General features: G+C 42.5%; 1 protein-coding gene across 12 annotated transcripts in view; it reads left to right on the top strand.

The window, feature by feature from the left end:
- Window positions 1-18,923, top strand: part of LOC128696987 (forkhead box protein J3-like) — a 96,697-nt gene extending 77,774 nt beyond the window's left edge. For all 12 annotated transcript variants that reach the window (XM_053788458.2, XM_053788450.2, XM_053788455.2 and 9 more), the window contains 2 exons: window positions 10,571-10,787; window positions 12,199-18,923. In XM_053788458.2, coding sequence (XP_053644433.1) covers window positions 10,571-10,787; window positions 12,199-13,040 — 1,059 coding nt within the window. In that variant the 3' untranslated portion in view covers window positions 13,041-18,923. The remainder of the gene's footprint in view (window positions 1-10,570; window positions 10,788-12,198) is intronic.
- Window positions 18,924-27,033: the final 8,110 nt, after the last annotated feature.

Here is a 27,033-nt window from a genome sequence, read left to right as displayed (position 1 = left end):
TTGTTGTCTTAGCCATGATATAAGATTAGAAACATCGGACACAGAATCTGTTTGGCTACAGTTTCTCGAGGGTCGTGACAAATTAATTTTGGGTGTGATTTATGGGCCCCCCAAACCTTGATAGGGATGCAGTAAACTGTTATGGGATGAAATTCATAAGGCCTCTAGATACGAAAATGTTGTGTTAATGGGAGATTTTAACTTTAGGCAAATTGATTGGAACAATACGACAGGAAATCTTGAGTCTAGTGACTTTCTTGATATGGTTCAGGATTGCTTTTTAGAACAGTTTGTGACAGAACCAACTAGAGGAAACAATCTGTTTGACTTGGTTCTTGCCAACAAAGAATCACTAATTAATAATCTTGAGGTTAATGATGAGCATGGGGAAAGTGATCACAAATCACTTAGTCTCAATATATCGTGGAATTACCCAGATAACTGCAATCAAATCTCTGTCCTAGACTCTCGCTTGGCCAATTTCATGGGACCGAGAAATTACCTGGGTGGGCTAAATTGGGATGACCTGACTATGGGCCAGGGAGGTGATCTTGGTTTCCAATATGACGTTTTTCAGAGCATAGTTCTAGCTGCCCAGACAGCTTTTGTTCCGAGTAGGGAAATTAGATCTAACAAAAATGATCCCAAATGGATGAACAATAGATTAAAACATCTCACTGGTCAAAAAAGAAGCATATATAGGCGTATCAAAAGAGGGGATGGGCAGTTACGAAATCAATACAGTGGACCCTTGTGTAATGATGTCATCGGCTAATGAAAAAATCGGGTAGCGACACGTTTTTGTGTCAAAATACAGTGTATTGGCTCGGCTAAAGACATTCGTCCCGAATGTGTCCGCGCAGCCTGAGAGGCTCGGCCACTCCATGACTTCATGTACAGCCAGTGTGCCATTGTTTACAAGCCAGTGAGGACAATTCCACGCGTACATGCGATATATTTTGTATTCATTGTTTTTAGGGCTTGTAACTGCTAAATAAGCCATTTTATCCATTCTAGAGTATATAACATGTTTCTATGTTGTTAATATTGGTTATTATGTCATATTAGATGAATTATGATTGATAAATAAGATGGAGACATGACATTAGCATCATATTGAAGCATAATAAACTCGCCTTCCTTTTGCCTCCTACCCGTCTTCCATACACCAACAAGAGTTAGTAGAGGTAAGTGTGATGTTAAATGTTCATTTATCCATTTTATTAGGGTTTTATATTTATTTGTCATTGTTTTCTGTATGTATATCTATATTTAATCTTTAAAAAAAAAATATTTTTTGTTAATACTTTTGGGTGTCTGAAATGGATTAACTGGATTTCCATTATTTCTTATGGGGAAAATTAATTCGACTAATGAAAAAATCAGTTAAAGAGAAGCTCTGGAACAGATTAATATCGTTACCTGAGGGTCCACTGTATATTCAATTAAAGAGAGAAATAAAAAGCAATAAGGGATTATGAGGCTAAGGTCGCAAGGGATTGAAAGACTAACCCAAAAGAGTTCTTTCAGGTATACAGAAGTAAGATTAGGGACAAGATAGGCCCACTTAAGAGCAACTCAGGTCAGATCACTGACAGTGATAAGGATATGTGTGAAATTTTCAATACTTACTTCCTCTAGGGTTTTACCCAGGAAAATACTAGCGAAATTCCTGAAATAATAGATTATGTAGAACAGGACGATAATAAATTATGCACGATTGCAATAACTAGTGATATGGTTCTCAGACAAATAGAGAAATTAAAACCTAACAAATCCCCAGGCCCTGATGAACTGTTTGCAAGGGTGTTAAAGGAATGTAAAGAGGAACTTAGCATACCTTTGGCTAATCTCCTCTTCAAGGGGGGCTCCTTGGCGTGGTGAAGAGGCTCTTGGTCTGAGGAATTAGACCTATCGGTCTTCTTCCTCAGACCGAACCTAATTACCCCCCAATCTCCCCTCCCCTATCCCATCCTCCCCTTTTTCCTTTCCTCCTCCTCCTCCCCACTCCTCCCTTTTGCCCTTCCTCTTTTTGTCCTTTGGGATTTCTCCCACAGGCGCGCTAGTTCCTGGGTAGGAGAAAGGATACCGGGGTCCATCCCATTCCGTTGAGGTTCTTAGCGGTGGCATAGTTTGCCGTGGAATCTGGATCGCCTGGGGATGTCCCGATCCCTCTCCGGTATCCCGGAGTAGCTTTGGGTGTCTTTCGGGCGACGAGTGTATCTCTGGAAGCCACCTTTCGGATTCCGGGGGTGGTGGCCGAAGGAGGTATGCTTTGTGGCGGATATCCGGCCGCCCTCTCTTTTGTCCACCGAGGTAGCTCGGCAGATGTGAGGTTGCTATCCCGGATTGTTAGTTTACTAGCATGATGGGTAGGGTATGGCACGGGTTCCATGCTGCATCTGCGCTACTTGCGGTGCTGAGGTCCTCTTGGGCGCGGAGGGAGATTTCTGGCCCTTTCATTCCTCCTAGGATCTATCCCTCCCCGGTCCCCCCTTTTTTTTTTCTTTTTTTTATTTTTATTTTCTTTTCTTCTTTCTTTTTTTTTTCTTAAAAACAAAAAGAAAGAAGTAACCTAACCATGGCAGCCCTAGTCCATGAACCTGGTACCCCCGGGCCCCTTCTTGATACCGCACCCCGTTCTGACCCCGCCTCGTCTTTGGACCACTCTTCAGACATTCCTCATGCCTCTGTACCTATTGCCGGTGCTGTTTCCTCACCCGCTTCAGGTACTGAGGCCTCGACTGACTCCTTCGATTTATCAGACCTTCGCTCTCCTCTGACTATGCTTCCGGCCTCTCCCTCTACGGTGCGGCAATTTTCAAATCGCCGACCCGTTCCACGTCGGACCAACTCTGGTCCCACGCCTAAACGTCAACGACAATTACCTGCTGATGATACTTCTCCACCTTCACCTTCTCGTTCTTCTCAGAAACGATCGACACGTCCTTCACTACCTTTCCACGCTCAGTTTCAGACTGAACAGTGGACTAAATTCTTCACTTTACGACCAACTTCCTCTACTGCCTATCTTTCTGACCATAGTATTGGCAAGGCACTCCTACGCCATGTTGGTAAAGATATTTCTTTTCATGCTCTTAAGAGCGGTACGCGCATCATTACCGTACAGAATGCTACCCAGGCTCGTGAGCTCTCTCGTCTTTCCCATATAGATACTGTTCCTGTCACCCTTGAAAAACATCATTCCCTCAATTCTTGTAGTGGTACCGTCATTCTGCCCCATACCATAGTTCAACAAAATTTCCAGACATGTGGCACCGACATTCTAGAACAGCTGGAACTCCAAGATCTCCCAATCCTCAAGGTAGACACTTACGTTCTTCCTGCCCGTGGGCGGAGACGATACCCTAGCAATGTGGCTCGTTTAACTTTTGACAGCCGAGAACTCCCATCCTCAGTTTATATAGCAGGACATCGGTTACAAGTTCGAAAGGTGATCCCTACACCACAACAGTGTAGAAATTGCTGGCGATTTGGCCATCCAGCGAAATATTGCAGATCTATCGCCGAATGCCCAGTCTGTGGTGCCGATGACCATTCTAATACGTCTTGCAATCAATCTCCCTCTTGCCTTAACTGTCATGAGGCTCACCCTTCGTACTCTCGCCGTTGTCAGGTCTATTTAAACGAGCGGGAAATCCGTTACCTCAAAGAGACAGAAGGTCTCCCTTATGCCATGGCAGTTTCTCATCTCCGCCTCCAAGGGAGACTCCCACGTGTTTCTTATTCCCGTGTTTCAAAACGTCCCCCCACTTCTGGTATCCCATCTTCTACACCCACCTCTGTGGTTACCTCTCCCATAATCACTCCTGTATCTAATCCTTTTGCTGTCCTCGGCTCAGACGTCCCTACTTCAACGCCTCAGTCTAATCTCGCTTCTTCGAGTTCTCTCTTACAAGCCTCAGTATCGACGAGACCTCGTACGACACCTCTTCCCAATCGTCCCTCTACTTCTCGAAAGTCAAAAAAAGGTCCGGTAACACCTCCTACCCATCTTCCACCTCCTCATTTTACCCTCCCTGTCTCTGTCCCTAGTTCTTCCCCTCTCACTGGCTCAGTTACAAGTGCAGAGGTTCACCCTCCTCCTCGTAATGTACCTTCCTCCCCTGTTCCCTCCCAAGTTTCTTCCTCTTCTGCCACCTCCCAGGTTCCTGTCTCTTCTGTCCCCTGCCACGCTTTTCCAGTTCCCTCCACCCTTTCGCCCCCCCCTACCTTGGTACAGTCCAATACAGTTCCAATCTTTACTCATCCTCCCCCTACCATTCCCAATATTGTCTCCCATACGACATCTCTGAATTCCGAAACACTTGAAGCAATCTCTGAATATATTGCAGAGACCAAACCATCAATGGACACTGATCCACCTTCCGCTCTTTCTCTCTCCTCTGCTCCATCTGCGCAACTCCTTTCTTCACAGCGCACCGTTCCTTCGCTGCTTGAACATTTTCCACTGCCTCCGCATGTGGACTTTTCTAACCCTTCTAGTCCGTAGGAACCCTTACCTGCGGATTTCAAGTATCTTTATCATTGCCAATCATGGCCTTTTTACAGTGGAATATACGCGGCCTCAGGGGTAATCGGGGTGAGCTTCAGATGTTACTCTCCCAGTTTGCCCCTGTTGGTGTTTGCTTACAGGAACCAAAATTACACTCTGCTGTTATTTCTCACATCTCAGGCTATAATTTATTGTATTCTTCAGATCCTTTTCCTGATGGGACCTTTAATGAAAGTGCCCTTCTTCTCCGCACTGATATTCCGTACCATCAGCTATTTGTTCATACTTCGCTGCATTACACAGCAGCCCGTATCCACTTACATAGGTGGTATACGCTCTGTTCTTTATATCTCTCTCCTTCTCGGGCATTAACTATTCCGGATTTTGCCTTCCTTGTTTCGTCATTACCGCCACCGATTCTGTTACTTGGTGATTTTAATGCCCACCATTTCCTCTGGGGGGGGGGGGGTCTCACTGTGATTCCCGTGGAATTCAGTTAGAGGCTTTTCTTGCCACCCACCCCCTCCATGTTTTAAATACAGGTACTCACACCCATTTTGATCCTCGGACTCATACTCTCTCTTGCATCGATCTCTCAGTTTGCTCTTCCTCCGCCGCATTAGACTTCACTTGGTCTGTTCTCCCGGACTTACATGACAGTGATCATTTCCCAATCATTCTTACTTCCCCTTCATATTCGCCACCTCTTCGCACCCCACGCTGGCAATTTAATCGGGCAAATTGGAACCTTTACTCACACCTGACTGTTTTTAAAGAGGTTCCTTCTTCGTCCTCCATCGATGAGCTTTTACACCTCTTCTCGTCCTCCGTTTTCACTGCAGCTTCTCATTCTATACCCCAAACTTCGGGCAGGCATTCTCAGAAATGCGTGCCTTGGTGGTCTCCTGCTTGTGCTCGTGCAGTACGTTTGAAACGCGCTGCATGGGGCAGGTACCGGTACAATAGAACCACAGAGCGACTCCTTGATTTTAAACAGAAGCGTGCGATCGCTCGCCGTGTCATCCGTGACGCTAAACGCACTTGCTGGCGAGATTATGTCTCCACCATCACCTCTGCTTCCTCTATGAGTGCAGTCTGGAAAAAAGTACGAAAACTGAGTGGTAAATATTCTCCTGACCCGGCTCCTGTTCTGCGGGTTGCCGGTGTTGATATAGCAAACCCACTAGATGTTGCCAATGAAATTGGCAATCATCTGGTCCGTATTTCTCAGGGACTCCATCTATGCCCCTCATTTCTTTCCTCAAAGTCTGCCAGAGAGTTAGCACCCTTGGACTTTTCTTCTCTCAGAGAAGAACAGTATAATGTGCCTTTTACACTTCAAGAACTGGAGGCAACACTCTCAGCTTGTCGATCATCGGCAGCTGGGCCCGACGACATTCATATTCGTATGCTACAACATTTACATCAGTCAGCCCTTGCAGTCCTATTACGCCTTTACAATCTTATTTGGTCACAAGGAGTTCTTCCACAGCTGTGGAAATCCGCCATTGTTCTCCCTTTCCGCAAACCAGGCACTACGGGACATGAAACCTCCCACTATCGTCCCATTGCTCTTACCAGTGCAGTTTGCAAAGTAATGGAACGTCTAGTAAATAGACGTTTAGTGTGGTATTTAGAGACACAACAGTCTCTCCACTCGTCAATATGGCTTTCGTAAGGGACGTTCTACCATAGACCCCTTACTGCGCTTGGATACGTATGTTCGTAATGCCTTTGCGAATAACCACTCAGTTATTGCCATATTTTTTGACCTTGAGAAGGCATATGACACAACTTGGAGGTATAATATTTTAGCCCAAGCCCACTCCTTAGGCCTTCGAGGCAATCTACCATCCTTCCTTAAGAACTTTTTAACTGACAGGCATTTCCGTGTTCGGGTTAATAATGTGCTCTCCCCGGACTTTATCCAAGCTGAAGGTGTCCCCCAGGGATGTGTTCTGAGCACAACACTTTTTCTCCTTGCTATTAATGATTTGGCCTCTAGTCTTCCATCAAATATTTGGTCATCACTCTATGTTGATGACTTCGCTATTGCCTGTGCAGGCGCTGACTGTCACCTCCTTACAGTTTCTCTCCAGCATGCAGTCGACCGTGTTTCCAATTGGGCCACCACACATGGGTTTAAATTTTCCAGCACTAAAACCCACCAAATCACTTTCACTAGACGCTCTGTCATCTCCAATCATCCTTTGTACCTCTATGGCTCCCGTATCCCTGAACGTGATACAGTCAAGTTTCTGGGCCTCCTCTTTGATCGTAGGTTATCCTGGAAACCTCACATTACCTCTCTGAAGGCAACTTGTCACAGCCGGCTGAACCTTCTTAAAACTCTTGCTCATCTTTCGTGGGGAGCTGATCGTCGAACCCTCCTTCACCTACATTCCACCCTTATTTTATCGAAACTTGATTATGGTGACCAGATCTATTCAGCGGCATCTCCTGCTACTCTCTCTAGCCTTAACCCCATTCATCACCAAGGATTACGTTTATGCCTTGGTGCTTTTCGCTCTTCCCCTGTCGAAAGCCTCTATGCAGAAGCGAACGTTCCATCCTTATCCGATCGCCGTGATGCCCATTGCCTGCGCTACTATGTACGCTCTCATGATCTCCGCAATCCTTCCATTTATAGAATGGTCACTGATATTAGTAGACATTCTTTATTTGTTCGCCGCCCCTGCTTACTCCGTCCCTTCTCTCTTCGCCTTCATTCGCTCTTGTCTTCTCTTCAACTACCACCTTTCTATGTACATGTAGCATCTCACTTTTCCCTACCCCCCTGGGAAGTTCCAGCTGTTCGAGTCTGTTCTTTCTCCCTCCCTTGCTCGAAAGCCCAACTGTCTACGGTCGCTTCCCGCTCTCTTTTTCTTGACCACTTTCACTCTCATTCTCATGCCATTGCTGTGTACACAGATGGCTCTAAGTCTTCTGACGGCGTAGGATTCGCAGCAGTGTTTCCGGACAGCGTCGTACAAGGGCATTTACTACCTTCGGCTAGTATTTTTACTGCTGAATTATATGCCATCCTTACAGCACTTATCCGTATTGCATCTATGCCTGTGTCATCATTTGTGGTTGTCTCAGACTCCCTTAGTGCTTTACAGGCTATACAAAAATTCGATACACCTCACCCCTTAGTCCTCCGTATCCAACTTTGGCTACGCCGCATCTTTACCAAGCATAAAGATATTGTTTTTTGTTGGGTCCCTGGTCATGTTGACGTACAGGGCAATGAACAGGCAGACACTGCTGCGCGGTCAGCAGTACATGACCTACCAGTTTCTTATAGAGGTATTCCATGTACGGACTATTTTGCTGTAATATCTTCCCACCTTCACACCCGTTGGCAACAACGTTGGTCTACTATGCTCGGCAACAAACTTCAGTCTATTAAACCGAGTATAGGTTACTGGCCGTCTTCTTATCACCAGTGTCGAGGTTGGGAGACTACTCTCTCCCGTCTTCGCATTGGCCATACTCGTCTTACTCATGGATATCTCATGGAGAGGCGTCTTGCTCCTCTCTGTGAGAATTGCCAAGCTCCATTATCAGTCAGCCACATTCTGTTGGACTGCCCACTTTATCAACGAGCACGCAGAATTTACCTCTGTCGTCGTCTTCGCCCCGCTGCTCTCTCTTTACCTTCCCTTCTCGCTGATGGACCCACCTTTCATCCGGACTCTCTCATTGACTTTTTGACAACGACTGACTTACTTCACAAATTCTGATACTTTCAGCCCTTTCTACTTGAATCTCTTGCTACCCTCTACCCCCGTACTATCCCCTGCCCCGCTGTTTTCTGTAACCTGCTGATCATCCCCCCTCCCTTCTGCCATCCAATTCCCTTGCTTCCTTCCCTACCCTGCAGCGCTGTATAGCCCTTGTGGCTTAGCGCTTCTTTTTGATTATAATAATAATAATTTGGCTAATCTTTTCAACATATCACTACAAACTGGCATAGTGCCAGATAAGTGGAAAATGGCAAATGTAATACCTATTTACAAGGCAGGTGACAGGTCTTTAGCTTCGAACTATAGACCAATAAGCCTTATCTCCATAGTGGGAAAATTTATGGAATCAATAATTGCCAAAGCAATTCATAGCCATCTTGATAGGCATAAATTGATTAATAAATCTCAACATGGTTTTACAAAGGGGCGTTCCTGTCTTGTGAATTTACTGACTTTTTTCGCAAAGGTGTTTGAGGAGGTAGATCATGGAAATGAATATGATATTGTGTATATGGACTTCAGTAAGGCTTTCGATAGAGTTCTGTATCAGAGGCTACTGAGGAAACTGAAGGCACATGGAATAGAAGGAGAAATTTTTTCCTGGGTAGAGGCATGGATGACAAATAGGCAGCAGAGTTTGCATAAATGGGGAGAAATCAGAATGGGGGCATGTCACAAGCAGTGTTCCACAGGGGTCAGTGTTGGGCCCGTTGTTGTTCACAATTTACATAAACGACATAGATGAGGGAATAAATAGCGACATGAGCAAATTTCCTGATGACACCAAAATAGGATGATTTGAATAGACTGATGCAATGGTCGGAGAAGTGGCAGATGCAGTTTAATATAGGCAAATGAAAAGTTCTAAATGTTGGACAGGAAAATAACCATGCTACATATCACAAACTAAATAATGTAGATCTTAATACTACTGATTGCAAAAAGGATTTAGGAGTTCTGGTTAGCAGTAATCTAAAACCAAGACAACAGTGCATTAGTGTTCACAATAAAGCGAACAGAAACCTTGGCTTCATATCTAGAAGTATAAACAATAGAAGTCCTCAGGTTGTTCTTCAACTCTATATATCCTTGGTTAGGCCTCATTTAGATTATGCTGCACAGTTCTAGTCACCATATTACAGAATGGATATAAATGCACTGGAAAACATACAGAGGAGGAGGATGACTAAGTTGATCCCATGTATCAGAAATCTTCCCTATGAGGACAGACTGAGGGCCCTGAATCTGCACTCTCTCGAAAGGCGTAGAATTATATGATCGAGGTGTATAAATGGAAAACAAGAATAAAGGGGATGTAAATAACATGCTGAAAATTTCCAGCCAAGACAGGACTCGCAGCAATGGTTTCAAGTTGGAAAAAATCAGATTCAGGAAGGATAAAGGAAAGCACTGGTTTGGTAATAGAGTTGTGGATGAGTGGAACAAACTCTCGAGTACAGTTATAGATGCTAAAATGTTGTGTAGTTTTCAAAATAGGTTAGATAAATACATGAGTGGGTGTGGGTGTGGGTGGGTGTGAGTTGGACCTGATTAGCTTGTACTACTAGGTCTGATGCCATGCTCTTCCTTAAGTGGAAGTGACCTGACTAGGTGGGTCATTGGGCTAATCCAGCATAGGGAGGGGGGACATGGACCTGCTTTGCATGGGTCAGTAGGCCTGTTGCAGTGTTCCTTCTTTCTTGTGTTCTTATGTTCTCTTAATAATTTTTAGTTATATAAATTTTATTTAAGCCTTCCTGATGAACTATAGAAATATATATTTGGCAAGGCTTGTGCCCCCTGCTTAACATTCAGTGCTTGATTTTCAAACATTTACCAAGTATTAACACCTTCAAGGGGAAATTTTTGAGAATTTGTATGTAAATTTTTTCACACTTCCAGTTCCTTGAATCAAGAGTCCCTTACCCATCTTCCTTGAAGGGAAGTATAGTATAACTGCAAGTTCCTGTTTACTTATATTTAAGTGCTCAGTATAGGAAAGAAAATATTCCACAGATCTTAGTGTTTCAGCTATAGAACCTATGAACCCCTGTAATTCAGTGTTAATGTTTGATCAAATGAACATGACATGCAAGATTAATACTATAATTGCATTACTGTATAAAGTACATGGGGAAGTGCTAACACTGTAATGATCATACAGTGCCTGGGGAATGGAAAGTATTTAGGTCTTATCCAATGAATGAGAGAATAGCTCCAGTTCCTTGGATCACAAGACCTTCACCAGTATCAAGGTCTATTCTTGAAGAAAATATGCAAAAATTAAAAGTCATCTTCTCCTCAGTTCAACCCGTATCTGACGATGAGTGACAGAACTACCTCGTACAACACTGCCCTGAGCAAGACAGATGTCAATGCCTCCACAGTAGCAGCCATGGCTGCTGCTGGAGTGCCTGACACCCACTTAGGTCCTGGTGGCACCCTCATCAGCTCCTGGAGTCACCAGGCCACGCTTGAACCCTGGTCGCAACACCAGCAGTTGTGGAACTCTGATCTCGAGGGTGAGCAACACACACCTGCTAGAGGGCTGCAGTGTATCATCATACTGGTGGGGAAATCCTCAAGCTTTAACCCTTTCACTAGTGACAACCCTGCACACAAGCTTGCTCTCAGTGTCGAAGAATTTAAAAAAAAATAAAAAATCTTATGAAATGATAGAAAATCTATTCCCAATGATAATGACACCAAAAGTATGAAATTTGATGGAAAACTTACGGAATTGCGCTCTAACAAAGTTAGCGGTCTCAGCGATTTTGAGCCCTATTTTCAACCAATTCCATTGTTCCAGTCGGCCAAACTCTCAGCTATTTCGCTAAAACTCCATTTGTTCTATCAATTGCATACAGGAAATTGCTCATTTACTGATTTCAACTATCTAATAAAATGGTCAGAAATTGGCAATTTCACAAAAATTTCAAAAGATGCCAATTTCAAAATAGGGTCCAGAATAAACAATGCAGACAATTCTGGAACTAAAATAACATTTTCTCTGTTCATTAGTCACGTCTGCAGGCCCCTCTTATATTATTCTTGCTTTCCAGTTTGAATTTTTATTCACACAATAAATAGAAGATTTACTGTTATGCATTAGTGTAATAAGTGTATAAATAATGTCTATCCATTCGTGACCGCATATTAGACTGGCCAGTTGGACACGTATTGGACGGTGACGTCACTTGTTACTGTTGAACAGCGACAAAAATCGAACATTTCCACTACTTTGAGCTAAATTTCAAGGTACTTTTCATCGTGAAACCAATCAAAATCATCTCTAATATATCTTCCATTTTATCAATTGAGACCAAGAAAACGAGAATACAGCCATAAATACCATACGAAAATACACGTTTTAGACCAGAAACATGGTTGTATTTTTTTTTCTCATGTACTGCGTGCTGCAGGATTTTTTTTATACTATGCACACTGACCACACAGACCCATTCTCTCACATGTAGGCCTACCAGCTTTCTCCAGCTAGATCTGAAGCTGCTAGAATTTTTGGGTATTAATACGTCACCAACACTGGCTTGTAAGCCATACTAATACGACACTGACAGTGAAAGGGTTAAGGGCTATGCAATGCTTGATCCAAGGAGAGAGTAGCTCCAATTACTCAGATGAAGGGCACTTCACCAGCATTAAGGCTGGTGTAGAAGCTTTAGATCAAAGATGTTTTAAAATTCCATAGTCATCCACTTGCTTATTCAGAGCCTCTTGAAGCCCACAATAAGTAATGTTGAGAGGATACAGTATACATGTATTAATAAGTTCCAGTGAGTTCAAATTACACCCAATTATATATTCAACTTTCATGTACATAATGATGCAGTGTTGCCCATGTATACAAGAAAAAGCTGTGTTTATAGGGTGTCATGAAAAGTCAGTTGTTCCATAATGACATTTCTTTTTCAGGGTTCGCATTAGACAGTCGACCAGTAGCCAGTGTGCCTGTGAGTGTGGGAGTAGGCGGAGTGGTGGAAGGTGAACCTGCTGGAGTGGATGGTATCACCATGAAAGAGTGCGATCTACATCTTCTCAATAACCTCACACCTGAGTTACTTAAAGAATATTCTGACCTCTTTACGTCATCTGTGGGAAGTCAAAATGTTGTGGGGAGTATGGGATATGGGTATGGGGTACTTCCTGTGTCCATGCCCATGAGCACCACTATGCCCACACTCACAACCCTCTCCACTTCTATGCACACTACTCAAAATGTGTCAGTAAATAGCATACCTATTCCCCTACAAAGTGCATCAGGAGAGACACTTGAAACATTAGTGGCAGATCCTTTACTTGTGTCCAATGCTGTTCCTCCTGATGATGTGCTTAGATCGCCTCAGCAAGCCAGCAGTCCTGGGGAGCTGCCTCTGGATGGTAGTTTTAGTTTAAGTGGGCACAGTGACTTAGGAGAGAACAGCACCTCACTGGCATCTCTCAGCGAAACGGTAAGTGCTGCCAGCCATGGGTCTGGTGGAACAGTAACCATCATGAGACGAGAACCTTCCATCTCAAGTCCCCAGCCTCTGTCAGAGCCTCTGACTCACCTGCTTGCTCCTCTGACGCCCCCGGGGCACACCCGTGCCCTCCACAGCACTAATCCCACCAATGATGATGATGGACTAGAAGGAGCACTGGTGTGTGGTCTGGCTGAGAATATGGAGGCTATCCAGGTGGGACTCATCACTGGCTCAGGCCCACATTCTGATGATGAAGAAATCACTGACGACTTCAATTGGGAGAGACTCCTCTAGAGAAATTGTTGTTCTCATCATTATATTTCTGGGGCAATACTAAACCTGTGGTGGGTATACAGTGCATGGGAAATGGGATGTAATCATGTTTGATCCAAGGAAAGGGAAGATAGCTACAATTCCTTGGCTCAAGAGTTTCCCCTGGTAATAACTGTGTCCAAAGCCAATGTGACATAACATATCAAATAAAATAGAAACATGCTGGCTTAAACATGAGTTATTTTGGTGCTGTGCACTAATGGTTTGAAGAAGTGCTTAAAAGTTAGGCATATTTTCCTGTAGTTTGTGTTTTGTATACAGGATATTCTTAGCTTTAAAAAACCTCACAATAACTGTTGTGTGGAGGCAGAATATAAATCTGTGAATATATGCATACAGTACATATACTTAATTAGTTGGAAAAAACAATGATCTGTGCCCTTAGGGCACAGATCAACAAAACAGAATCTTTCAAGGGAGGTGAATTGGTAATGAAGGACTTTTGATTCAAGGATTTGAAGCTACCCTCCCTTTCGTTACATCAAAACTGACTACCTTCCATTCCCCAAGCTATATTTGGCCCCTAGGGGTTTAGAACTTTTCCCTGAATTTAAAAATAATAATAGACATAACCGAGTGCTTTCATACACTTACACACATTGAATGAATTATTTATCCATAGGAGAGTACTAATCTTGCATAGTTCAATCCCCTTCATCCCTTTAAGATGGGTGCATTCATGCCAGTGAAGAGCTCTTACTTCCAGGAATTGCAGCTCTCCTTCCCTTGGGTAAAACCCATTTACTTCCCATTCCCCATGTACTGTAGGAAGGAGAGCGCCCCGAAAAGTGGACAAGTCAGGAAGATTACGGGAGCTAGAGTGACGAAAAGAATCAAAAGAGCTAATCAGGGCAATACCAGCACGAGGGGTAGGTGAAGTGGCAAAGGAAAGACCAAAACCAAGAAGTTCAAGCTCATATTGAGAGAGTGAGACAGAAGACAGGTTAGTAACACAGTCAGTAAGGGAAAATTTAGAACAAGGGCTATCTGAGATGAGACGAAGTTTATTCTGTAGTTTAGAATAATGAATCTGTGAATTCAGGTGAGCAGTGTCAAAAGTAATGGTAGAGAGAAGGTTACAGAGATCTAGTGGAAGAGACGCAAAGAGAGCACACTGACGTTGATGGAGAGTAAAGAAGGCATCTTCAACCTGAGACTTTGTAGAAAGAATGAACTGTTGAAGTAGGAGACAGGCATGATCAGGAAACCCAGTGGGTTGGGTTTCAGGAAATGGGAGAAGGAAGGGGGCAGAACTTGTTCAACACGTCAGTCACGTAGGAAGCGAAACTGATTCTTACGACACCTGGTAGCAATAAGAGCAACCTCATGAGAACGAAAGAGGGGTTTAAAAGAAGGAAGAACATTAAAAAAATAGGAAAGAATAAGACGCTTAACTACGAGGTCCATAAATAACAAAAAAAGGCACAATACTGTGACTGGAACGATACACAAATAACCCGCACACAGAAGAGAGGAGCTTATGACGACGTTTCGGTCCGACTTGGACCATTTACAGTCACACTAACAAAAAGGAGAGAGGGAGGGGTATATACAGGCAGGAGGTGTAGTAGTAGTAATGGAGGTAGAAGGTAGTAGTAGTGGGGGAGGTAGTATGGAGGAGGAGGAGGAGCCAGTCAAAGACTAACAGGTGCACTGTCTTCTGTCTCACTCTCTCAATATGAGCTTGAACTTCTTGGTTTTGGTCTTTCCTTTGCCACTTCACCTACCTCTTGCGCTGGTATTGCCTTGATTAACTCTTTTGATTCTTTTCATCAGTCTTGCTCCCATAATCTTCCCAACTTGTCCACTTTTCGTGGCGTTCTCCTTCTTGCTCTTGACAGTCTTGTTTTCTAAGAACCCCCATGTACTGTCCTATCCCTATGAGCTTAGCACTCCAATGTGAATCATCTTATCCAGTCTAAGACTAAAAGAACAGTATTGTTGTCATACCTTTAAAGTGACAGCTGTAGTGCCATAGTATATGGTCTTGGTGGTCTCTTCAGACCTGTTGGTTTTGGTAAGTGTCTAGGTCCTGGAAGTGCTTTGTCTTGTAGATCTTCAGGTCCTGGTTGTCTTGGTAAATCGTGAGGTTCTGATAGAAGTTCACATCTTGATAGATCTTCAGGTGCTGGCAGTGCTTGTATATCTTCAGGTACTGCATGCAGACCTTCAGGTCATGATGGTCAGGGAGTCGATTTTCTTATCTGGTAGTGATTGTTTTGGAAGATAAAGTGCTAATCATCCTCTCTTTGTTTATGTGTTTATCCATTATAATGCACTAAACCCAGAGGGTCATTCAGCACTGTAAAAAAAAGAGAGAGAGAAAACAAGCATCAAAAGAAGTAAATAAGTAGGAAAAAAAAGGTAAATTAAAAAGTGCTACTCAAAAAAAAAAAATAAATTGGAGACAAAAAGCAAATGGTATAAGAGACATTGGTGGTTGCAAAGGTGACAAAGCTAATGTTATATAATAAAGCAAATGTAACAAAGCAAACATAATAAAAGTGACAGTACAATAATGATAATATTGTTAATAATTTTTAACACACCAGCCGTCTTCCAGGTAGGGTGCCCCCCAAGGTTCCTTGACGCTGGTGAGGGGCTCTTGATCTAGGGAATTGGATCTATGCTCCAGTTCCCTGAATTAAGCCTGAGTACCTTCTACATCCCCCTCACAGGCACTGTATTATTATTATAATAAAAAATAAGCGCTAAGCCACAAGGGCTATACAGCGCTGCAGGGCAGGAAGGAAGCGAGGGCATCAGGTGGCAAAAGGGAGATGGATGAGTAATAGGTTACGGATAACAGCGGGGTAGTGGATGGTGAAAGGGTAAAGGGCAGCAAGAGACTGAACTAGAAAGGGCTGAGGGGAGTGCGAAAAGTATCATCAGAGTTTGTGGAGTAAATCAGTCGTAGGTAAAGAGAGAGTAGTAGAACGAAGACGACGTTGGAGGTAAATTCTGCGTGCTCGTTGATAGAGAGGGCAGTCTAACAGAATGTGGCTAATCAATACTGGAACTTGACACTGCTCACAGAGAGGAACAGGGTGCCTCTCCATGAGATACCCATGAGTAAGACGAGTGTGGCCAATAAGATTCATCCAACTCGGCAGTGAAGGGACTTGAGCTAGAGTTCGTCACGGCCACGCTAGCTGGAGATTCGTCTGTAAAAACTTGCATTTGTGGTCACAGAGGTGCCTGTGCTAACTTTCCTATGGTGTAGAAATATACCTAGTTGGATGAATCTTATTGTGGCTAGCTGGTCTAGTGGCTAACGCGACGGGCTGGAGTTTTGAGACTCTATGACCGCGGGTTCAATCCCGGCCGGGGGTATGGTTTATTTGCAATCGTGTCATTACGATTTCTTGAGTCATGTTGACGGCAGTGAAGGGACTTGAGCTAGAGTTCGTCACGGCCACGCTAGCTGGAGATTCGTCTGTAAAAACTTGCATTTGTGGTCACAGAGGTGCCTGTGCTAACTTTCCTATGGTGTAGAAATATACCTAGTTGGATGAATCTTATTGTGGCTAGCTGGTCTAGTGGCTAACGCGACGGGCTGGAGTTTTGAGACTCTATGACCGCGGGTTCAATCCCGGCCGGGGGTATGGTTTATTTGCAATCGTGTCATTACGATTTCTTGAGTCATGTTGACGGCAGTGAAGGGACTTGAGCTAGAGTTCGTCACGGCCACGCTAGCTGGAGATTCGTCTGTAAAAACTTGCATTTGTGGTCACAGAGGTGCCTGTGCTAACTTTCCTATGGTGTAGAAATATACCTAGTTGGATGAATCTTATTGTGGCTAGCTGGTCTAGTGGCTAACGCGACGGGCTGGAGTTTTGAGACTCTATGACCGCGGGTTCAATCCCGGCCGGGGGTATGGTTTTATGCTCGGTTTAATAGAATGAAGTTTGTTACCGAGCAGAGTTGACCAACGTTGTTGCCAACGGGTGCGAAGGTGGGTAGCTATTGCAGCAAAATAGTCCAGAAATGGAACACCTCGATAGGAAATTGGTAGGTCATGTACTGCTGACTGCGCAGCATTGTCTGCCTGTACGTCGACATGACCAGGGACCCAACAAAAAACAATATCTTTATGTTTGGTAGAGATACGGCGTAGCCAAAGTTGGATACGGAGAACTAGGGGATGAGATGTATCAAATTTTCGTATAGCCTGTAGAGCACTAAGGGAGTCTGAGACTACTACAAATGATGACACAGGCATAGATGCGATACGAATAAGTGCTGCAAGAATGGCATACAGTTCAGCAGTAAAAATGCTAGCTGAAGATAGTAAATGCCCCCGCACGACGCTGTCAGGAAACACTGCTGCGAATCCGACGCCATCTGAAGACTTAGAGCCATCTGTGTACACAGCGGTGGCATGAGAATGGGAGTGGAAGTGATCAAGAAAAAGAGAGCGGGAAGCCACCGTAGGCAGTTGAGCTTTCGAGCAAGGGAGAGAAAGAACAGACCCGAACAGCTGGAACTTCCCAGGGGGGTAGGGAAAAGTGAGATGCTACACGAACATATAAAGGTGGTAACTGAAGGGAAGACAAGAGTGAATGTAGGCGAAGAGAAAAGGGACGGAGCAAACAGGGGCGGCGAACGAATAAAGAATGTCTACTAATATCGGTGACCATTCTATAAATGGAAGGATTGTGTAGATCGTGAGAGCGTACATAGTAGCGAAGGCAATGGGCATCACGGCGATCAGACAAGGATGGAACATTTGCTTCTGTATAGAGGCTCTCAACAGGGGAAGAGCGACAGGCACTGTATAATCCTACAGGTTTAGCACCTCCCCCTTGATTATAATACGTAATAATAATCCAGGTAGGGTGACCTGAAAAAGAAACACTCCCACCATCATTCATTTGGGATTTTGTAATTCTTGATCACCCATTCTTTCAAGAAATTTACAAGCACTTACACACTAAACCATATATACAAGAATGACAAAATAAGAATTAAGCAAGTGACAAAAGAATGGTACAACAAAGCAAAGGTGACAGAAACAATAAGTATATAGTACAATCTCCAAGACTAAGTGTGAAGCAATGCCTATAGGATGCAATTCACAGCAGTCAAAATTTGTTCCTAGTCAAACTCTAGTCAGAAATACTGCATATACTATAGGCAGCTTAAGAGAAACAGCGAGAATCTTATATTTACTCCAAGTCAATACCTGCATATCAATAGAAAAATCCATGGTTTAAGAGAACAAGAGAAAGGGGTTGATTTCATGAGGTACATTCACTACAGTTTCCAAGTCATTCCTGGTTGATGCTAGCAAATTAGCCAAAAATGCAATTTAAATAATGGGGAGATCCCTTAGGGCACAGATCAAAATACCAAAACTAAAATTCATTTCAGGTCTCAAGAATGCTTAGTTAAAACAAAAAAAAATCCCAGACCATCCTCTTAACAGACAGTATTTCACTGTTGCTAAGACAGTCAAATGGTTGACCGTTTCACAAGTCTTGAAGAGTGATTATCTAACTGATTTTATAACTGGTTAATTTTTACTGACAGGACAATCTAACTGAACCTTAATAACATCAACAAATTTGTTGCAAACTGTACATGAAAAATCCATACAGGATTTGCAATAATGAGTTGAAATTCCAGGGAAAAGGGGTGGGGCACAATACAGGAGGCACAGAAATAGAGAAAACAATGGGGTGGGGGCAATCAGATTTAATCTAAGGCTGGATACTTATAATTTCTCAGATTAAGAGCCCGGCACCTACTTTGAAGGATGGTGCTGTTTGTCCTAGCACATCTGCAGGTCCTGGTGATGATGGTAGAACTTCAGGCCCTGGTGGTGCTAATATAGATCTTCAAGTCCTGGTGGTGCTGCTTTCATTCTAAATCTTCAGGTCCTGATGGTGCTGTTTTTATTCTAAATCTTCAGGTTCTGATGGTGCTGTTTGTATTCTAGATCTTCAGGTCCTGATGGTGCTGTTATTTTGGTGGATTTCAGGTCCTAGTGCTGTTGTCTTGATAAATTTCAGGTCCTGGTGGTGCTGTTAGATTTCAGGTCCTGGTGATCTTGATAGATCTTCAGGTTGTGATGGTGCTGTTGTCTTGGTAGATTTCTGGCTCTGGTGGTGCTGTTATCTTGGTAGATTTCAGGTTCTGGTTGTGGTGTTTGTTTTGTAGACCATCAGGTTCTGATGGTGCTGTTTGAATTGAAGCCCTCACAGTGCTGTCTTGGTAGATTTTCAGGTCTAGGTGATACTGTTTTGCCTTAGATATGCAGATCCTGCTGGCACTGGGTTGTCCTGGAAGGTTATCAGGTCAGGACTGTGGTGATTACTCTTGTTAACCCACAGATCCTGGTTCCTCATGTTCTGTATTAGTATTATCACTAAACCTGTAGTGGGCTGACAGTGCCTGGGGAATGGGAGGTAATCAGGTTCGATCCATGAGAGTCCCTCCCTTGGATCAAGAGCCCTTCACTGACATTAAGGCATCTGAAAGGGCCTTGTCTTATTAGATGCTGCTTACTGCAGCCCATCTATTGTCATCCAGATATTTTAGCCATCTATTGGATCTGTATTTTTTCTCCTTGTCAGTTGCCCTGGTCATCTGCTCAATTTTGTAAGTGCTTGGTGGGATTTTGAAAAAAAAAAAAATTTTCTTAACCAACTTTCGATTCCTGTGAATTTTGCTTGAGCTTGTCTGTTTCTGTATTGTGTTCCTACTTTCTGACCAGGTTATGTAATGGTTGACCTAGTCAGCCTCTAGACAATAGTAAAGAAAAGACACAAAGAACAGTCTTTTATTGGGACAACATTTATCTGTGTAGAGTTTTATAAAGTTATAATTTGATGAACCTCTACACAGAACAAAAGGATGTGCCAATGCAAGGTTGTTCTGCAGCCTGTCTCAGTCTGCTTTATATCTTGTACATATTTGTTGGCCTAGTCAAGTCATTAGGTCATGTACTGGTTGCCTGCCCTAGTCACTTTCCAGGTTGTGTACAGATTGCAATTAGTAAGTCTATGGGTTCTCTATACCACTTGTTTTTGTATATAATGGGGAAGTGGTAAACCCATAGGGAAATTGAAGGTATTCAAATCTGATTTAGTAAAGGGTTGAGTACTAATTCCTTAGATCAAGAGCCATTTGCTAGCATCAAGGCAGCACCCCATTCCCTCCGGACTAGCAGAAGATATTGTCCTGGAGATTGTTAAATCAGAATGAAAAAATAGCAAAAAAAGGTACTTAATTAAGTAGTCTGCTGTATACCTAATATAGCACTGTATACACAGTTTACAGATATAATGCAATAAACATTTAAAATAAAGGAGTTAAAAGTACAATTTACCCAGGGAATATTGCTCAAAGTCCATATTGAGGGGTTTACTGTATTTACACACTTGTAACCTGGGTTCTGGTAGCTGTTGATTACCTTGGTCAATTTCCTGGTTCTGCTAGTTGCTGGTCGACTAGTGAATATACCAGTGATGCTCACCTCTCAGCTGCTACCACAATCCTCCATGAACAATCACCACCACACCTCCACTGCTACTCTGCTTACCATAAGAAATAAACATATTACAATGCTACGCTGCTCCCTTTACTCCTGAGCTGGTTTCTCTGCTTGCATTCAATGGCCTATCTACACTGCTGCCCATGTATAGATTATCATTAAATTTGTAAGGAGAAACTAAACAGTAGATCCTTCATATCCCCAATGGGTTCCTAAAAACTCTATAAAATTTCTGTGTATGGAACTTGCAGATTATTTTCTCAAAGATACACCCACACCATAAGTGAAGATGCTTTCCCAAACCATAATATTCTACATTCTACTTCATCTATTTTTAATGGCAGATATTTACCCAATAAAGAATAAAAAGTCACAATACCGTGACTGGAACAGTTCACCAAAAACCTGCATTTGGGAGAGGAACCTTATTGCAAAAGGTTCCTTTCCTAAGTGTGGGTTTTTGATGAAATATTGTTCCTTGTCAATGGCCAATAGTATCAACGTGTAATGAACATGTATAGTACCTGTTAATTAAACAGTTACAATACAGGATAGTATTAAACTTTGAATGATGATATTGTCTTGCTCCTTGTAAGTGACAGTACAGTATATATTTACCACTAATGTTGATACTGTCTTGCTCCCTGAAAGTGACAGTACAGTATTTACCTTGAATGTTGATGCTGTCTTCCTCCCTGGAAGTGACATTTCCACAGTTGTCAGTAGTTCCACCATTCAAAAGGGAATTCATAGGTATAATGTTAATTGGTTTTAAAGATCATACGTGCAGACGACTGAAAGTTGGGGAAGTACCAACATCATTATATGCAAAGAGAAATCCTAGTGAAAAGCTCTTGATTCAAGGATTTAGAATAATTCTCCTTTCGATTAAACTTAATTAACCACCATTTCCCACATGCTATATGACCCATACAGGTTTAATGCTTCATTATGCATATACAGGCTAAACCCATAGGGGTAATACAGGGCAAGGGAAATGAGAAGTGATTAAATTTGCTCTAAGGAAAGGTAGAGTAGTTTCAATTTCTTGCATCATAAGATCACCAGCATCAAGGCACTCGCCCCCCTTGAAGGGTGGATGGACAAAATTATTTATTAGCATTTATTATTTATTACTATTAATATTTATTATTTCTGTCTCTCCATCTAGTCACTAACTGGCTGTATCTAGTAGTAGCACTAGTTATAAGCAGTAGATGAATTTTTGCCAATATGCTGGTGTAGAGTATACTGTGTACACTGTGGCCTTGTGTGAGCCCCAGGTGCTGGCATGTCTGGGGTTGACACCGACTGCAGTGACAATTTTCTGCATGCTGGGAGGTAGGGCATGGTGTCTCACCACCCTGGACACAAGTGCCCAAGTATTGTATTTACCAGACTCATGTGCCTAATGTCGTGTGCCTTGTTTTCAATAAAGTGAATACAATATTATGCAAATCAGGCTTTCTTTTCATATCCAGGTCTGCTGGCAGTCAGCAAATCAACAATATAACTTATATGTCTGGGACAATTTCTGAATTTTATTAAAACAGCAGATCATTGGTCAATAACCCATAGTCTGCAGGAAGATTTACTGTGGCCCTCTGAATCTATTAGAGGTTATTGCATAGTTACTAAATTAATAAACCGAGACTATTTTCAAAAGAAAATCCAAAACTGAATTGCAGGGCGTGTGCATACATATGCGACTGATGTGAAAACAGTTGTAATACATTAAGTTCAATAGAAGCAACATGTCCTAATTTACAATGTGGCAACAAATTCCTAAATTAAATGCATTTTGGTGCAATGTTAACAATTACTAAACATCTGTGATACACGCATGAATTACCCGTCAGGATCTGTTGAAGTTCACATGATCATATCAAGTTGCTACTGTCATGCAGTGAAAACAACCACATGGCTCTAGCTTCCATCCCATCTTTATGGTGTATACTGTGTTATGGGAGGGAGGGAAGGAGGCACAGAATTTACAGATGCACAGTGATAGCAGAGAGGCATAATTTACTTCATGTGGGGATATCTAAACTATTTTTTTTTTTGCATCAAGAACCCTTCACTGGCATCAAGGCCTCTTCCTGGAAAAGGCAAAGAGGCATAGCATAGATATGAAGGCACACTGAATGAAGTGGTGATAGCAATGAGTGTTCATGGGCCTATAATCCTTTTCACACACAATCTTTATTGAAGATAATGATACCAAATCTTGCATATTATTAATAACAAAGATGATCTGATACAAAATATTACCATATCAAAAACAATATACTCAGATCATAACATAATATAGGTTCAGACATGTATGCGTGGGGCCCCGGACCAACAAAATTTGATCAGTCACGAGGGAGCCTTCACCAAATTCAACTTCAATAACAAAAACATAAGATGTGACCAAGTCAACCAGGTCCTAAATGATATAAACTGGGAGGATATCCTAAGCAACATGGATCCAAACCTATGTCTAGAAAAAATTAACTCTTTGGCACTCGAGGTATGCTCAAAGCATATATATTCCTTTAAGGAAAAGGAAGAGAATATGTAAACTAGAAAGAGAAAGGCACTCCCCATACAGGCAAAGGCAAAGAATAACGAAGCGGTTAAAAGAGGCCAATATATCCGTAATATGAAGGGAGGCACTGGTTAGAAAAATAGCAAACGTCGAACTTAAGCTATAGGACTTACAAGAGTCAAGAAATGCGGGAAGAACTAACAGCCATAAACGAAATTGAAAGAAAACCAAAATTTCTTTTCTTATGCCAAATCTATGTCGAGAACAACATCCAGTATTGGGTCCCTACTTAGACAAGATGGGTTCTACACAGATGACAGTGAGGAAATAAGTGAGTTACTGAAGTCCCAGTATGACTCGGTTTTTAGTGAGCTGCTAACCAGGCTGAGAATCAAAGACCTAAATGAATTTTTTATGAGCGAGACAGAATTTGGTGGATTCAAACCTATCTGATATTATCCTGACACCAAATGACTTTGAAAAGGCAATAAATGACATACCTATGCACTCTGCCTCAGGCTCAGACTCATGGAACTCAGTGTTCATCAAGAACTGCAAGAAACCCCTATCATGTGCTTTTAACATCCTATGGAGAGGAAGCATGGACACGGGTCATCCCACAGCTGCAAAAAACAACCGACATAGCCCCACTACACAAAGGGGGCAGTAAAGCAATAGCAAAGAACTACAGACTGATAACACTAACATCCCATATCATAAAAATCTTTGAAAGAGTTCTAAGAAGCAAGATCACCACTCATCTAGATACCCATCAGTTACACAATCCAGGGCAACATGGGTTTAGAGCAGGTCACTCCTGCCTGTCCCAACTACTGGACCACTATGACAAGGTCCTGGATGCCTAGAAGACAAACAAAATGCAGGTGTAGTATACATAGACTTTGCAAGTCTTTGACAAGTGTGACCATGGCGTAATAGTGCACAAAATGCATGACAATGGAATATAACAGGAAAAGTTGGTAGATGGATCTATAATTTCCTAACAAATAAAACTCAAATAGAAGTAGTAGTAAACAGAGTAAAGTCTGAGGAGGCTACTGAGCGACTAGCACAGTACTCGCTCCCATCCTGTTCCTCATCCTCATATCTGACATAGACAGGGATGCAAGCCACAGCACCGTGTCTTCCTTTGCAGATGACACCTGAATTTGCATGACAGTGTCGTTGATTGAAGACACTGCAAGACTCCAGGCAGACATCAACCAAATCTTTAAATGGGCCTCAGAAAACAATATAAAGTTCAACTATGAGAAATTTCAATTACTCCACTATGGAAAATGTGAGGAAATTAAAACTACATTGGAGTATCAAACAAATTCCAACCACACAATAGAGCGAAAAACTAATGTAAAAGACAGGGGAGCAATAATGTCAGAGGATCTCACTTTCAAAGACCACAACAAAGTATCAATCACATCTGCTAGAAAAATGACAGGATGGATAATGAGAACCTTCAAAACTTGGGATGCCAAGCCCATGATGACCCTCTTCAGGTTGCTTGTTCTATCTAGGCTGGAATATTGCTGCACACTAACAGCACCTATCAAGGTATGTGAAGCTGCTGACCTAGAAAATGTAAAGAGAACCTTCACAGCACACAAGTGAGATAAAACACCTCAATTACTGGGAACGCTTGAAGTTCCTCAACCTGTACTCCCTAGAACGCAGGCAGGAGAGATACATGATTATATACACTTGGAAAATCCTAAAGGGATTAGTACCAATTGTGCACACAAAAATCACTCCCTATGAAAGCAAAAGACTTGGCAGATGATGCAACATCCCCCCCAATGAAAAGCAGGGGTGCCACTAACACAATAAAGAGACAACACAATAAGTGTCAGGGGCCAAAGACTGCTCAACTGTCTCCCAGCATACATAAGGGAGATTACCATTAGACCCCTGGCTGTCTTCAAGAAGGCACTGGATGGGCACCTCAAGTCAGTACCTGACCCGCCGGGCTGTGGTTCTTACGTTGGTTTGAGTGTGGCCAACAGTAACAGCCTGGTTGATCAGGCCCTGATCCACCATGAGGCCTGGTCACAGATTGGGCTGTGGGGGCGTTGACCCCCAGAACTCTCTCCAGTTTTACTCCAGGTATCAACTTGATACTATTGTATATCATAAAACCCTTTTCAGGGGGGCCATAATTTTTTAACAATCCAACTGTCTTACACTGAGGTAGGGTGACCCCAAGACAAAGAAACACATTCATTGTCATTCCTTCAATCACTCTCTTGCCAGAAGTGAGCAGACAACACCACTCAGATGACTGTAACAGAACTATTTGCCTCATGAAGATAAAAATAGGATGAACACCATGAATTCAACAGGAGGACTAATGATTATTTTTTTGTTTTATGCCACAACAAAACCATTTGTCTTGTATACATAAAACATATCTGTTTTTAAGGAGTATATTATTATACTGACAGGAAAGTGTTAAACTCGTAGGGGTCACATAGTGCCTGGGGACTGAGGAATGGAAGGTAGTCAGGTTTGATCCCAGGAAGTGAAGGATAGCTCCAATTCTCTGGATCAAGAACCAGCATCAAAGCACCTAAAAACAGGGAAAACAAGCGTTATATGGCAATATGAATCACATCATAAGAACTACTCACTGTTTTAAGACGTGTGAATGAACAAGATCAGTTTAATGAGAAACACGCGCAACATTAGGTACCTTTATTGCTGAAAAGTTTCACCCTTTGACTGATATAGCCTGCTGTGCAGGCAAAATGTTTTGGCAACTGAAATGCCTAATGTTACACATCTTACTCATTAGTCTGTCAGTACTGTATACCATTTCTAACCTGAAAAAACATCAGACTCTCTAAATATCTATCTCAAAAGTAAAAACTCTTTAAAGACATAGTGGTAAAAGTGTATCTGCATTGTGGGATATATTTTTTTTCCCTTTCGCCTCAGTATCCACTTCCTGCCAAGGGCAGGGAGACCCAAGAAAATGCATTCATCATCATTTACTCAACTGCTGTCTTTCCAGAAGTGCAGTGACATCACAATTCAGATTACCCTTCAACTGCAACATCCCCACCCCTCCTTCAGAGTGCAGGCACTGCCCTTTCCACTTCCAGGACTCAAGTCTGGTTAACCAGTTTTTCTGGATCCCTTCATAAGTTACCTTGCTCTCACTCCAAGAGCATGTCCATTAAAAACCACTTTCTTCATTCACACTTAACATGTTCATACATGCTTGCTGGATCCTCAACATCCAGCAAGCTTGTGTGAACAGTATTTTTGCCTGAACTTTTTTTTGTTAGCCTTATCACCTTGCTCTTTTCTACAGTGTGTTAACTTTTAATTTCATACTTTTTACATACCCACCTAAATTCATTCACCAACCTTTGCGCCTTGTCTTCACAGTCTCCCAAAATAACTGTGTCAGCAGTTAGGAGCAACTGACAAATCCTACTTTGTATCAGATCCAACATTACTGAATGCTACATATCTTCCAAACACCCTAGCAGTCACCTCGTTTACAACCCCACATATACCTTGAGTGTGTTCTGGGGGTCAATGACCCATCAGCCCAGTCCGTGACCAGGCCTCTATTAACATGTTTAGCCAAAAAAATAAACCAAACTCATGTAGGCCAAACATTTCAACATGTTAGGTAAAAGGACACATGTGCAACTAATGTGAAATGTTGCCTCAATAAAATGTCACATTAGTTGCACTTGCATCCTTTTACTTAACATATTGTTGGTAATTCTACCAACATTAATACATTTCAACATGGCAGAGGGATGCTGACAGCAAAAAAAAAGTACAGCATGAAGTGTGCTCATGTGCTGAACAAGTGTCAATGCAACAAGTTAGTTTTAGTTAAGAAATCAAAGCTTGAGTGCATTGAAGAGGGAATGGAATGGGTAAATGATAATGCA

This window comes from Cherax quadricarinatus, chromosome 49, assembly GCF_038502225.1.
Source record: "Cherax quadricarinatus isolate ZL_2023a chromosome 49, ASM3850222v1, whole genome shotgun sequence".
Lineage (NCBI taxonomy): Eukaryota > Metazoa > Arthropoda > Malacostraca > Decapoda > Parastacidae > Cherax > Cherax quadricarinatus.
The sequence above is the reverse complement of the archived record's forward strand: the minus strand, read 5'-3'. Positions and strand labels throughout refer to the sequence as shown.